The following is a 15,352-nucleotide window of genomic DNA, read 5'->3' on the forward strand; positions in this document are numbered from 1 at the left end:
ACAGGATAAGTGCAAAGTACTGCACCTCGGAAAAAGAAACCAAATGCACAGTTACAAGATAGGGGATACCTGGCTCAGCAATACTATAAGCGAGAAGGATCTTGGAATTGTCGTAGATCACAAGCTGAATATGAGCCAACAGTGTGATGTGGCTACAAAGAAGACAAATGCCATTTTAGGATGCATTAATAGAAGTACAGTTTCAAAATCTTGCAAGGTGCTAATCCCCCTCTATTCAGCACTGATTAGGCCTCACCTTGAGTCTTGTGTCCAGTTCTGGAAACCACACCTCAAGAAGGATGCTGAGAAATTGGAACAAGTTCAAAGGAGGACAACAAGGATGATCAGGGGCCTGGAAACCAAACCCTGTGAGGAAAGACTGGAATAATTCGGCACATTTAGCCTTGAGGAAAGAAGACGAAGGGTGATATGATAGCACTTTTCAAATATTTGGAAGGCTGTCATACAGAGGAGGGGCAGGATCTGTTCTCGAGCAATGGCCTCAAGTTACAGGAAGCCAGATTTTGGTTGAATATCAGGAAAACTTCCTAACTGTTAAAGCAGTAAGACAGTGGAACCAGTTACTTCATGAGTTGTTGAGTGCTCCAACACTGGAGGCATTCAAGAGAAACTTAGGCAACCACCTGGCAGATATCTTTTGATTTGTATTCCTGCATCAAGCAAGGGGTTGGATTTGATGGCCTTGGAGGCCCCTTCCAACTTCACTATTCTATGATTCTTCAATCCAAATTTTTCTTTAATAAGGTTAACTGGTAGCCTAAAGACCTAGTCTGGAATGGTAAAGAGCCACAACCAGGCTACCTCTTGAGGCCAGCTGTCATGTCATGGGCCACTCTCCTCCCCAGCTAATAGCCTCTTAACATATAAAGGAATTGGAAAGAAGAGTGCGATTGTTTCAGATCCTAGTGGGCAGCATGGCAACCCCATGAACACAGAAATGGGTTCTGTCCTGATGTTCTTACACCATATGGGGTTGGAAAGTTAAGTTTTCTTCTGGAATTACATTTGACTAAAACTGTTTCAATTAAATGCTTTTCATCTTGTCTGAGCCGTTGCTTTATAGCCTACGTATTTTACCACTCAGGAATTCCCCAAGGTATGTTGCAAGTTAAAACCTGACTCATATTTCAAGAATAGATGAGGAGAGCCGATCTGTTTGAAAGAAAACAGAATCCCACACCTTTCTGATTCATGAAAAAAAGAAGCCTTCGTGTGTCCTCAAGGCCACACCTTGCTTGGAGACAATGTTGATAGGAGAGACACTGTGGTGATAAAAATGTGGATTGTGAGACCCCTTCATATATGCCAATATGTATTGCCCTGTTAGCAGCCATAGGGTATTCAGCTCAGGATTAGAATTCTTCACCTCTTCAGCTTACCTCTAGCTGCCAAGACAAAAACAAAAACAGTTCCAGTTAAGGTGGACAGACAAACTCTCTCTCTCTCTCTCTCTCTCTCTCTCTGGCTTCTCTTCAATTATTTTCTTTAGCAACTCTCCCAGCAAAGTACTTGTGAATATCTGCAGTATTAAAGTTAAACATAGGTGCACTTGAAATTGGAAAAGTCAGTGGAACGTATTTTAATTATTACTCAATATTTCTCATTCTAATCAGACTTAAATTAATCTGTCCATGTATAGGTTTAGTGCCTGGATGTTGTAAGAAGATAAAGTAAAGGAGGATCAGTAAACAAGCTAAATCTGGACAAGCCAAAAGAGTTATGATTTGGTGGTTCCCAGTCCCGGAACTGGATAAATGACCTACCCATATCTTTAAAGTACTAAACTACTTGGGATCCCAATATACTGTACGTATGAATGAGAGACCCTTTCTATGTATACCTGCTAAAGCATCAGGATCTTCCAGGGGGGCCCTCTTCTATGTCCCATTGTTGGAAGCAATACATTAAGTGGGTCAAAGGGGAATACCATAAAACATTGCTGTTTGTCCACGCTTTTCAGGATAGTGCTAAACACATGACCTGGGTGTGGATTTCCATATACTGTAATTGCCAAACTCATATTGCATATACGTATTATGCCACTGTAAGGTTGATGATGTCACTGGCAAGGGAAGACAGATGGTAATTAAAGAGTTCCTGCTTTGATCTCGGGGCTTGTCTGACTTGCCAGCAATGAGACTGCTTGCATGAAAGTTGTGGGTGAGTCATGCGAGCCCTGAAATCAAAGAAGGAATTCTTTAATTGTACAATATTCTGCCTGCCAATGACATCATTGCTCTTATGCAGGCATAATTTATGCTACAGGATTTTGGCCATTGTCTTACATTGTCTAACATTTTATTTTCCATGGTCTGACTCTGAAATCTCAAGATAAGGTGTAGGATATACAGTAAATGTTCTAATAAATAAAAAAATTAATAGAAAGCAATTTGGTCCATTGTGATTTAAGTTCACAAAACTCACTGGATGCTCTTGGGCAAGTCAGTATCTCTGCAGTTGTTGCGAAGATAAGAAGAAGGATCGCTATCTGTGCCACCTTGAGATCCTTGGAAAAACAGAAATGAAACAAAAGCAAAAATTGAGAGTGAGCTACATTGTAGCTTCTGCATATGTTTCTTGCTGTCATTTATAGAAATGGATTCCATTGTCATTTGCACATTGTGGAACTGCCTTCCAAAGGGGGCTAGCCTTGCTTCCTCTGTTGTACTTCAGCAGACAACAAGCTTTTATTCACAGACACTTTTTGCAATTGAATGGCTGTTGAGGAAGGGTCTTTTAGGGGGTAGATATTGTGCTTTATGGATTTGCTTTTAAATTACAATGAAATTCAACTTTGAATTACATGCTGCTTATTATACTTTGTTTTAGCATTTTAACTTTAAATATTTTAACTTGAACTAACATTTTGCTATTATGTGCTGTCAAATGGCTCTTAACTTACAGTGATCCTATGAATTAGTGATTTTCAAAAGGTCTTGCTGTCAACAGACCTACTCAACTCTTGCAAACCCAAACCTGTAACTTACTTTACTGAATGAATCCATCCCATTTGGATGCACACCTTAATGTGGAGAGAGATAGAGAGTATGGTATAAATGCAATAAAATGAAACAGAGCCGGTAATCCTGCAAGTCGTACTAGGTTTGAGATAGAGGCCCCCCCATGGCATATAGAGAACCCCCAAGCTCAGTCCTTGAAACCTATAGGAAGGACGGGGCATTTCTTTTGCCTGAAAGTTTAAAGTGCTGGTGGTGATTGGTATGGAGTATAGACCATGGCAGGTAACTTGCAACCCACTAGATGTTGGACTCCTATAAGCCCTCACTGTTGGCTATGCTGGCTGAGGCTGATCGAAACTGTTGCTGCAACATCATTTGGAAGGCACTGTTTTCTCTCAGTGTAGATGCTTCTAGTGGACGATATGCCTGACAAGATATGACTCAGTTTGGAGGATTATGTTGTTCCATAAAATACTGGAATACTTTTTGATGCCAGCAAAGGTCTTTCAGGCATTTCTATTTCAAGGTGTTCCATCACAGCCATTATCCCAACTATGCTTTCTCAATGTGCCTTGCTTTCTATAGAATTTTGAAAGTGAGAATACAAGAGAGATATTTCTCTGTAAGGTTACTTGCGAATGAGTCTGCTTGCTTAACTGGTTCTATTTGGCTGTGCATTAAATAAACTGCACAAAGCCTGATATGCATTTGCCAAAAAGCTGAATCAACTGGGTCTGTGGTTTTAACAGGTGATAACTAATAAGATAGGGAGTGGCAGTTTTTGAATGGAATTGTGTAGCAGGTCAAAGGGTGAATATATTCATGCAAGATCATTTATATACTTCAGCTGAAAAGATTAGACAAAGCAGATATTGATTAAACGTTTATAAAATCAAAGGCAAGGGGAGGAAAGGAGAAAAGGAATGCAGGGTGACTGAAAATATCTTTTTATCTCCCCTAAAGATAAGAAACTAAAAACCACAGCAACAAGAATTCACCAAAGGTACAAAAGGCAAAATTAAAAAATTGAGGAAATAATTCAGTAAATGGGAGGGGAACAACCTGTAATCTGCATAATTAAATTGTAAACTGCCCAGAAAGTGCCTTAAGCACTATGGAGAGATACATAAGCATTTTTTTTCTGCATAAGACATTATTCTTATAACTAAAATTTTTAAAGCCTGAAGGAACAGAGACACTTGAAATAAAGGATCTAATACATGAAAGTACTATACTATAAAATCAGAATGTAGTACTGTAGCTACAGAGAGTGCAAGTTATGAAGGAGCAAGTGCCACAGTTCTTGGGACATCAACCTTTGCCTTGGTATATTTGGTGGCTGAGTATTGCAGCCCTGTATGGCTAAACAGTGTGAATACAACAGCGGTGGGCACCCAGCTTAACCACACCATGGGGCTAATATCAGAAATTATTAAATCAATGCCTACTGAGTAGCTACCAGTGCTATCTAACGTACCACCCCCACACCTTAGAAGACAAAAAGGGAGTGGCAGAAATGTGACGCAAACGGACTATTACCTATACACAAGAGCTCAAATCTCGGAACTCGCCGGGGGAACTTGGACTGCAACTATTCAGAGAAGACTTTGACATTGAGACAGCATGGCATCAGGAGTGGGCAATTTCTAATCCAGATCTGTGTAACTTACTGCCCGATCCAATACAATGCCCTTACGGCTTTAAGCTCCCAAGGAAAAACTGGACAGCACTTAACTGGATCTGAACTAATCATGGTAGGTGCCAATATTGGAAAAATAAATGGGCACTAGGTGATAATTCTAATGGTAACTGTGGGCACATCTTGTAAACTTTACATCAAATTGAGATGGAATGCTCCCTTCCTGCAAGAATTACATCATCTTGAGGGCACTGCTTTTCAACAGTTAAATAATTTAGATATCTGGGCTTAGGCTTAGTCACTCTAGCAACTGCTCACACATAATTTATTTCACTAATTATTCACAATTTGTATTATGTGTTTTTAAAATCTTGTAGAATTTATTCTTTTAAGGTTTTACATTTAACATATATATATTATTTTGTCATTGTTATGTCTTACACAATAATGCTGTATTCTGTTATGCCGTACAAAATAAAATAAAATAAATAGGACTTGCAAACACCATCTTTGGTCATATTAACACATTGCAGTATAAATACATTCAACTGTCAGGTATGAATGAAATTCTTTTGTAAAGCAGTGTTTATGTACAATGACCTTGTTCCCAGGCCTGGCTGGAGCTTAGTGATTGTTTTACAATAACTTTTAGTAAACTGTTGTTCAAGCCTTATTTTGAAAGCACAATGTACATTTTCAGGGCTGTATTCTCTACATCTACTGGAAAAGACCCTGATGTCGGGAAAGTGTGAAGGCAAGAGGAGAAGGGGACAACAGATGACAAGATGGTTGGACAGTGTCATTGAAGCTACCAACATGAATGTGACCCAACTCTGGGAGGCAGTGGAAGACAAGAGGGCCTGGCGTGCTGTGGTCCACGGGGTCTCAAAGAGTCGGACACGACTTAACAACTAAACCACAACACATTCTCTACATATCTCTTAATGAGTGTAGCACTATATACATACATTTTGTATCTTGATACAGGGTTGTGAAAGTTTAAATATATCATAATAAATTTAGTTTAATGCCGTTTGAATCTATGTAAATTTGGAGCAATAGTTTTAAAGAAAAGGCATCTTTGTTATGAGGAACGCATACGTTGCAGAAGAATTGTTCAGAATAATAATTTTGTTGTGTGAGAAAGGATTGCTTGCTTGTTTCTGCCATCTATAATGAAACTGCAACACACCTTGCTGTGCAAACACGTTTTGTTTTCCAAAAATTGCAATGGGTGACACCTCCTGCAGATATGTGCACTGTATGCTTTGTACAGTGGTTTTTGTAATCTAGGAAAGCTTACTCTCTTTTACAAAATGTTGCCCAAAATGTAGTGGTAGTTCTGCAGCAGCAACACACCATTTTCCCTTCTACATGTGAACATGTTGTGCATAATACCTAGCACAGAAACTGTTGGGGTACAATCTGTCTCCTATAGTGATCCTGAAGTGAGGTCAGTCAGTTGCTTTTTCTTTGAAAACATTCTAATCCTGATATATTTGAGGATTACTTTACAATATAAATCAGTTAACAGTGTAATCTCATTCGAAAACCCACTGAACTAAACAGAGTTTGTTCCTCTGGATGACACAGAATCACTGTCTTAACTCTTTACTCAGTGGTTTTTCAACACTGGATATCAGGAACCTAAATGTGCAAATACAGTAGTAGTTGTTCTGCTGACATGAGAGCTATACTGTAGAGCAAGGTCTGTAATGGATTTCATACACAGAAGTCCCATATTAACTGCTACAGTTAGTACCTCATGAACAGCTGTTTTTCAGACCCCGTAGAAGTGGTTGAGCAAAACTCTAACCACAATGGGCGTAAAAGGAAAAGCACAAAGATAACATAGCTTTGTCTTCCCCTTCAGCAGCTACCAAGTGGACTTTGCCTGCAATGGCGTGTGTTTTTTTTTTTTTTGATAGAGCTGACATTGTACATTTTATCACACTAGGTTTGGTTGAGATAGCTAGTTTTTATTACTGTACAACATGTATATACATCATAATAGACATCTCATCCAGTTTTCAGCAGTCAGGTGCTCAGTTCTAGGAAAGAAAGGGGAATCAGTGCTGAATGTTGAATTCTTGTATTAAACTGAATATACAGTATATTGTACAAGAGAAAGATATAAATGTTTTGAAAAACCACACATTTTGGCCAGAGAACATATGCAAAATGAAGCTGGAAATAATCATGAAGCCTTCAGTATACAGTATAAGCCATTGGATCTGGTAAGCATGGCTGTGGAGTTAAAACCCAGAAAGACGCCTTAGGTAAAACCTCTATTGATTGCATTTTTAAAAGAAACTCCTCATCATTCTTAGTCTTGCAAAATGTGGGAAGACGACACAAAGTTCAAAACTAATCTAGGATCAGATGTTATAGTCACGGGAGCAGTGGTTACCTAAGTTTCAAAGTGGATTGTGCATGTTTAAAGAGCTAACACAATCTGTCGTAGAATCAGGTTGTACTTTAAGGGATATAGAATCAATTATCTCTGTCTGACTGTATAGAAAACAGGCTTGTAAGTACCCAAATTGTCCTTTCATTGACATTTAGCCAAAACACTTGACCTCTATGTTGGCTTGGAGCAATAATGTCAAGTAACATGACACTATCATTCAAGCAGGGCGATAAATGTAGGTGGTGCACTAGGCAAAAACAATCAGTTGAAACGAAATGATATTAGCAAGTATTTTCCGGAAGATGCTGTCCTCAGTTAGCATAACCCCTCTTGAGCAGTGATGAATTGTTCTCCTTTAGTGGCAGATCAAGCTGTAAGCTATTAGAGGTTTTTACTGGCACACATTAGAAAGAAACTTAGCTGTGTGGTCCATGAGTAAAAATTATATATTCGAACATAAACTTTTGTGTCCTTCAAAACGTCATTAAGCTAGATTTTGCAGAATTTGGATGGGAAATGGGAAAGTTTAAAATTAATCTCTACATGACACACCCATGGAAGGTGAGTTTAATATTTATGTTTAAATTGTTTAAAACAATTTAATTTAAAACCCAATTAAAAACATGGCTGTTTATTCAGGCCTTCCCTCCAGCCAACTCTTGATTTTTTCTTACTTTTCCTTTTTATTTTTACTGCTGTTCTTGTCCGATTATTATGTATTTGTCTATGTTTTATTATTTGATTTTATATTTGGAAGCCGCTTAGAGTGGTCCGGTGGGCCAGATAGGCGGGGTATTAAATAAATGAATGAATGAATGAATGAATGAATGAATGAATGAATGAATGAATGTTCCAAAACAAAAACTACTGTTGAAACTAACTGGATGCAAATTAACTTGCACTTGAGAAGATGCATGTCTTTGTTTGGGGAAGAGTAGAGAAAGGGGACCTTTTCCAGTTTCTTTACTTGTTCTGACATGGGCTGACCTTCCTTTGTCCTTAGATTACTGTTCTTAGGGTTGTTGATGTCACATCCTCTCTCTCTCATACCTCTCTTTTATTCCCCCTAGAAGGAGACACTTTGTTCACTAGAGGTTGGCTCCTGGCACCTCCCACTTAGTTACCTAGAACAAGGACTTTGATCACCTTTCCTTTCATAAGTTTATTTTTCTGATAAACAAAAGTTTTCTTACACTTTTAGAAAGAAATGTAGATAGATTATATTAATTAATCCATAAATTAACATTGTTCTTTTATCACAGTATGCTGTACTCTTCAGTAACTACAAGCTTTCCCTGTATCTTTTAACTACTGTCTAAGCAGAAATTCAACAGAGAAGATTTTCCTGGTATGAAGATACAATGAGGGAGAAATTTCACTCTGCAGAATTTGTGTTTATCATGGAAAGCACCAAAGTCTTGCTGGAAAAATTTTGGCACTCACAACATAGTGTCTGTGCTTCCTTCACACCACCTGCACATTTTTTCTCATCACCACACTTTTGTTTTGTAAATATTTGAAAGAGACCCATTTTGTCTGATCTTTAAAGCAGAGTACAGTATATCAGCAATCAAAGTAGGGTGGGGGCAAACATACACCAAGGATCACTTTATTTTACTAGCTATTACCTGTTTGGAAAAAAAAACAGCACAGGCAGATTCAGCCCAAAGCATATCATGGTGCGGGTTGTTTGTGCATAAGAGAAAGCCAGATATTTTGCAACTCTTGAGGCTATTAAAGGCACAAAATCCCTTCAAGAAAAAAAAAACAATCCTTCCTCCGGCTAGGGAACTATGAGGTTGCTATGTACAAAGCGCCACCTTTTCAAATCATCAAGCTGGTTTCTGGGTGGAGACCTATCATGACTCACAAAACGTCAGGTTGCATATAAGCATTCATCCTGGTCAGCCATGAATATGCTTGCATCGTGTGATGCCATACATGTGCTCATAGCCATCCATCAGCTGCATTTCCTGGGAAACCGCAGAAGCACTTACACTTCTATCTGCCCCATTACTTATGCTGAGTAACTAGTGTTGTGGGCAAGTAATCCTCAGATGATTGGTTTGGTTTGTATCAAGAACATTGCTGTACTTTAACACAAAATAACGACATGACCCACAGAGACCAGGAAGAAGAATACTGTATAGTGTTTTTTAAAAACAGTTCAAACAAAGTGGTACTATATTTGTAATATAGAATTCATAGTGTACCTTACGAGAATTAGTTTTACAGCATTGCCTGTGTTATCTCAACACAGCTAATAGTTAGGTCAGAAAGACTCAGATTCCGGGGTGATGTTTTTAAAAACTATTATATTTATCGGATCTTGTATTCAGTCTCTTCATCTCAGTCACTGCATTTCGCTACATCAGAGTAAGAAATTAGATTGCAGCATCAGAAGCCTGGCTGGCAGCAGCTTTTGTTTGATTCCTATCTTGCAAGAACTGTCTCCTATGGTCATGATGTGATTTAACTGTAGAAGCACGTGTACCTAAATTGGTTGTTTTTGTATAATGTACCTTGACATGAGACCAGATGTGTACATGTATTTATTAAACACATGCTTGCCCAGAAAGTGGGGTTAATGTTTTATACTAAATATAAGAGAAGCAAAAACCTACTGGCTTGGTTATACTATGCTGTTTTAAACCGTTTTCCACCCCACCCCCCGCTGGATTATTTCCAGTAGGCTGTATCCACGAGGAGTAAAACACCATAAAACATGATCATATGTTACTGGCTCTTAAAATGCAAACCCTTGTTTTTCACTGGAAAGAGTGCTTTGGCAGACGGATATAAATACAGTAGTAAATTAACACATTTGTTGTCTCTTCTTCCTCCAAGGGCATAGATACCATATATAGAGCTAGCATTTTAGTTTTGTAACAACCTTATGCAGTAAGACTACATAACCCTAAGTCTCTCTCAAGGCAGCTTTGTGAGCCACATGTTTGAAGGTAACCGCAGGCCTCTTAAAAGTCAAAATCCAAGTATTACTCCCTTTCACTGTTTGCTTAGTGAGAATTCATAGTGTGCCACGCATTTTCCAGTAAAACTGTCAAATTATTTTGAAAAGCATCTCTACAAGGAATAAGACTTAAATTACTACCGTATTTTGCAACAAACAAACAAAATCCAGGTGCATGTAATTACTCATGACAGGTCTGGTGTTATTGCAATGGCTTAGAAAATGATGAGATAAACAAACAGCATCTCAGCTACAAAAATCCAACATTAGCTTGGCTCATACCAAACTGTAGAAAAAAAATTGCATGCAGCCTTCAAAGCCAGAGATCCCACAAAGCTAAGAAGGGTAGCTTCCCCCCCCCCCCGCCACTGCGCTGAGTGACAGAGCCAAAGTGCTGTTTGCCACCAAAGCGGACTTTCTCCTGGCTTTAGAAACTGCTACTGAGGCTGGGTTATCAATAATTAATCCCAACAGATGATGAATCACAAAGAAACGGTTGGCCACAATCTGTGGAGCTTGCTTTCTTGCTCAAAAGGTTAACACAAGGTATGTTCTATAAATTAAGCTAGCTATAAGTCCTTGCCGAATGCAGCAAGAAATTAGTGAGCCCAGGTTTTATATATATAAATTTGTTTCCGGTGATACATCTTTATAAATTTCTTCCTGGTCATATATATCTTTTTCTTCATGATCTCTGTGAAATCACACATACGGGTTTTGTTCTGCAGCTGTGTGAACATACCAGGAATCTTCTAGAGCCTTAAAACATGCTTAGAAACACCCTTTCCATTAAGCATGCCTTCCCCATCCTGGAGGCTACTGTCAGTTCCCTCAGACCACCACTAAGACAACACCTCCGAGCCCCTCTCAGAACCCATGTGTGTCAAAAAGTTTGTACATAATTTCTTACCCTTTTCTTTCCATCTCCTGGCTACTATTGTCCATTAGAAGAACAAGAAAATGAAGTCCCCCCCCTTATTTCTTCAATAGGTACTAGCTCAAAATGGGCTCCCCCCACCTTTTTATGGCCCCGTTGGACCCATTTAAGAAGTGTACGACTTGTAATAGTAAAATTCCCCTCATAGACATACATTCCAAACGTCTTTTTTGACTCGGTGAGGGGCATCAACCTGAACACTGCAAATTCTGCAAAAAAAACTACTAGGGTTGCATTCTAAAAACAAATCCGAAAAGTTACTTTCTTATAAACCCGTTCTTGGCTGCTGCCTGTAGGGCTAGTGAACTTTCTGCCCTCATTGTGATCTGCCTTGTCTCCCAATTTAATAAGAACAAAGTAAACCTTTTTTTCCAGACTTGTCTTTTCTACCACAGCTTGTTTCAGAGTTTCATGATAACCAGCCATTGGTATTCCCTATTTTCTTTTCATCTCCTTTGACTGATCTAGAATGATGGCTCCATTCCAAGGATGTACCGTATTTTTCCATGTATAAAACGACACTTTTTCCTACAATAATTAGAGGAAAAATCGAGGGTTGTTTTATACACGGCAGGCAGCAGCAGGAGGCGGAGGAGCAGCTGCGCTCAGCCACCTCTTGCGGCTGCCCATTGACTGCTGCCTCCGCCACCCGATCGCCTTCTCCAGCACTGCTGCTGGGGCTTACCTCCAGCTCACATCCCCCCCCCGTCCCCTGCCCAAAGGAGACGATTGCTGGAGGAAGTGATGTGATGGTGGCAGCGAGAGGAGGCAGACTGTGGCTGCTGCTTTGCCTCAGTCTCCGCCTCCTCCTCCTGCTGCAGTCTCCTCCAGCACCACTCATGGGCTTAGCAGCAGGACACAGAGGCTGAGGCAAAGTAGCAGACTGCTACTCCTCCTCAAGCAAGGGTTAAAATTAGGGGGTCATCTTATACATTGGGGGACGTATACATGGAAAAATATGGTACATAGGCCCTTAGGTTTCTACATTTCCAAGACATGAGATTTTCAAGAATTTGTTTGTTGAACACCAAAGCGCCAAAAAGGGACACCATAATGTCCTCCTCTGCTACCAGCTAGCCACTGTCTAGTGGCATGAACAAACCAATTAGAACACACCTTGTTTGGAGGTGGAACCTGTAGGCTCAGATGCAACAGGGACTCATAATGTCTGAGCATTCTGAGCCCAGAGGCTGAATACTCAAAGCTAAGTAAGATTTCTTAGTTTTGGGGTTAGAAAAATGGTGGTTGGTTTTATAAACTGAAACATATGGTGTATGTGTGAATTCACAGATAAATTCAAATAAACAGTTACAGGTAAGTGACCTGTCCTTCTCTCTTGATGGCTTCTGAACCTTTGCCTGGAAGAGAACTAATGCAAAACAAGAAGGAAAAAGTATTTTCTGTGGAATGACATCCTATTAGTCAGTATTTCAACCATGGACTTTCAGCACTAAATGGGAACAGTTTTATTTGCCTAAGCATTCAAATTGAGTACACTGTTCTATTTTTCCTGCATTAATATGGTGCATTTTAGTCAGAACATTTAACCTGCTACTGTTACTTTATAGTTTTGGTCATGTTTTGTATCAATTTTTAAAACTATGATTTGTTCTATATTTATTCTTATTCAGTGAGCTGCCACCATTTTTATGTATTCATTTAGGGAAAACAAGGTATAAAAATGATGCATAAAATACTATACTTTAGCTCTTGGATAATATAATTTAATTTTCTATTTTGGTTAACAAATTTGTAACATTGACTGTTCAGATGCCACCCCACTGTAGTTCAATAAACCTATCAAATCCTGTTCATTACATTAACTTTAAAAATCTCGTATCAATTTGATCCAAGCTTTACATCTCTTAAAAACAAATGGCCAAAATCACTGCTTAGCATAGTCAATTGCACCAGAATAGGCCCACTGAATCAACTGGGATATAATTGGTCAACTCTGCCATAAGATTCATTGATTCAAATGAGTCTACTCTAACTGCAAGTTACTAAGCTAAAGTAAGGTGCAGTTAGAGTGGCCTATTTGAATCAATGGAACATGAGAAATTGACTCACAAAACCCCCATTAAGTGGGGTGATATGCAGTGTTTCCCCAAAAATAAGACAGGGTTTTATATTAATTTTTGCTCCAAAAAGCGCATTAGGGCTTATTTTCAGGGGATGCTTAATTGTTTTCATGTACAATCTACGTTTATTCAAATACAGTCATGTCATCTTCTTCTGGTTGCTGCACAATGGTGGAAGGCAGGTTTCACTTAACTAGGGCTTATTTTGGGGGTTGGGCTTATATTACAAGCATCCTGAAAAATCATACTGGGGCTTATCTTCAGGTTAGGTCTTATTTTCAGGGAAACAGGGTAGTACACTAAGGAACAGGATTTTGGCCACTAATGTGTCCACATATAAACACGCACCAAATTTTAAAAGTAATAAGCTATATTTTTAAGGGCTTGGAAAAGTAATTTCAGCCTATAATAGACATTTACATCAACATTTATTTATTTTAGTTATTTATTTATTCCATTTATACCTCGCCTATCTGGTCATTGTGACCACTCTAGGCGGCTATGTTTAGTAGTAGATGTGTGTAGCTTTTAGTTAATCCAGAAAAGAAATTAAAGTTTTCATGGCTAGCTTTTATTTAGTGAAAGTCAGGCAGCGCCTGAGAGTTTCAAGAATCTTTCCCACTCTTTGTTGCAAATATATATTCCTGTGCCTGAAAAGATTGTGCCAGTGATTAAATAACATCTTCAGACACAAAATAAGATTCTTAGGCAGCTTTTCTTAAAAGACAGGAATATTACTCTGAAGGGACATTTTTAGCTTTAGGGAGTCATAGACAAGAGGGCTCTTATGTCTTCAGACTTCCCCATGCAGAAAACAGGACTGACAATAAATGGAATTATGCTTGTAGTCAAATTCAGTTTATCTCTAAATGCCACAGGGGACTACAATATGCATGCTTTTAAAAAACATGCTTATAAAGACAGACCCAAACTCAAATTAATACATGCAAAACATGGTAAAATGTTGATCCAGCAATGTATTTTGAGCACAGTACTTGTGAAACATGTGGAAAGTCAATAAAGTCTGTTGTACACAACATTTTTCAATGGTAGAAGCAATTCATAAATTAACATTGATTAAGAATGTTAACAAACAACATCTTGTTTCATGGGATAACTTGTATTTGTTTTAAAGGGAAGTAAAGAAGTCACAGAGGACTGTACTGCTGGTTTTAGTCTGGCATGCTTAAAATGAGAAGTGGCTGAATTCTGTATCCTGCTAGTTACATAATGTTTCATGAGTGACTGTGCTTCCGTTCTTTTTTTCTTGGCCCACATTTGTGACTAATGCTCCTTCACTGTCCTAGAATAATTCAAGACAACAGCGGTGTTGCTTTTGGCACGGAGATTTAGACATCCTCAAGATTCAGTCTACAAATAAAAGGAGATCGGAAAGAGCCAAGATAGAGATGTCCATCATATTCATGTGCTTCACTTATGTATGTTGCCACCATTCCATTTGGGTCATGGAAACTTCTTCTGTAGGATCCAGTATCACTTAGTTCTACAAGGAGGCTGTACTTGGGCACAAATTTTATTACAGTTTCTTGACTGAGCAACTGAAAGACAAGAATACATTTTAGGGACATTTGTATTCTAGTCATGTATGCATTAAAGCCACATATTTATTAAGCCAACAGTCAATGAATATTAGGCAAAATCCAAAGAAACAAAACAAAAAAAACCCTACAAAACGTGGCATCTTAAAGATTATTATATTTTAATGTAAGCTTTTGTGGACACATCTACTTTGTCAGACATGTCCTCCAAAACTACAGTCAAGGAATATTGATTATATATATATAAAAATAATGATTCAGGTTTTAAATAACTGAAGATATCAACAAAAGGACATCCACAAAAAGTACAGCCAGATTTAGGCACACTGAAATCCAGTTCATTTCAGTGACAAAGCTACATATGCACTTAAGCCTTGTCCACTTAAATCAATAGGACCAGAGAGTTTATCAACATTGTGTTTGAAATAATTAATAAAATATATTATTTTCTTAGACAGAAATTAATTTCATATTGCACATTCCTAGCAGTTTGTAAGCTTGGGGAATGTTAACTGCTCTGAAACACAGAATCTGTCTACTCACTCATTTCTACAAAGGAAATAGCAATATGTAATATTTAATAACAAAAAAAATTATTTCTAAAACATTTTTTTTACTGGTTAAGATTTTGTCTGTTTCACTAAAATGTAATGAGTATAATGTTAATCTATTAAAATTAACACAGTGGCTGAACTCATTATTTGTGTAACTACACCATGTATGGTTTAATGGTGTCATCAGTGGCAGCAAATTTTTGGAAATTAAAACAATCCA

The 15,352-nt window shown here is 38.3% G+C and overlaps 1 protein-coding gene and 1 long non-coding RNA gene across 2 annotated transcripts in view; one reads left to right on the forward strand and one right to left on the reverse strand.

The window, feature by feature from the left end:
- Positions 1-15,352, forward strand: part of LOC140703947 (uncharacterized) — a 37,847-nt gene that overhangs the window by 13,258 nt on the left and 9,237 nt on the right. The gene's annotated exons all lie outside the window — the stretch shown is intronic.
- Positions 13,856-15,352, reverse strand: part of APMAP (adipocyte plasma membrane associated protein) — a 31,613-nt gene continuing 30,116 nt past the window's right edge. Inside the window, exon 9 of the mRNA XM_020794740.3 lies at positions 13,856-14,578. Within this exon, the coding sequence (XP_020650399.2) occupies positions 14,369-14,578 (210 nt within the window). The 3' untranslated portion in view covers positions 13,856-14,368. The remainder of the gene's footprint in view (positions 14,579-15,352) is intronic.

The sequence above is a fragment of the Pogona vitticeps genome, chromosome 1, assembly GCF_051106095.1.
Source record: "Pogona vitticeps strain Pit_001003342236 chromosome 1, PviZW2.1, whole genome shotgun sequence".
In the NCBI taxonomy this organism is placed as follows: Eukaryota; Metazoa; Chordata; class Lepidosauria; order Squamata; family Agamidae; genus Pogona; species Pogona vitticeps.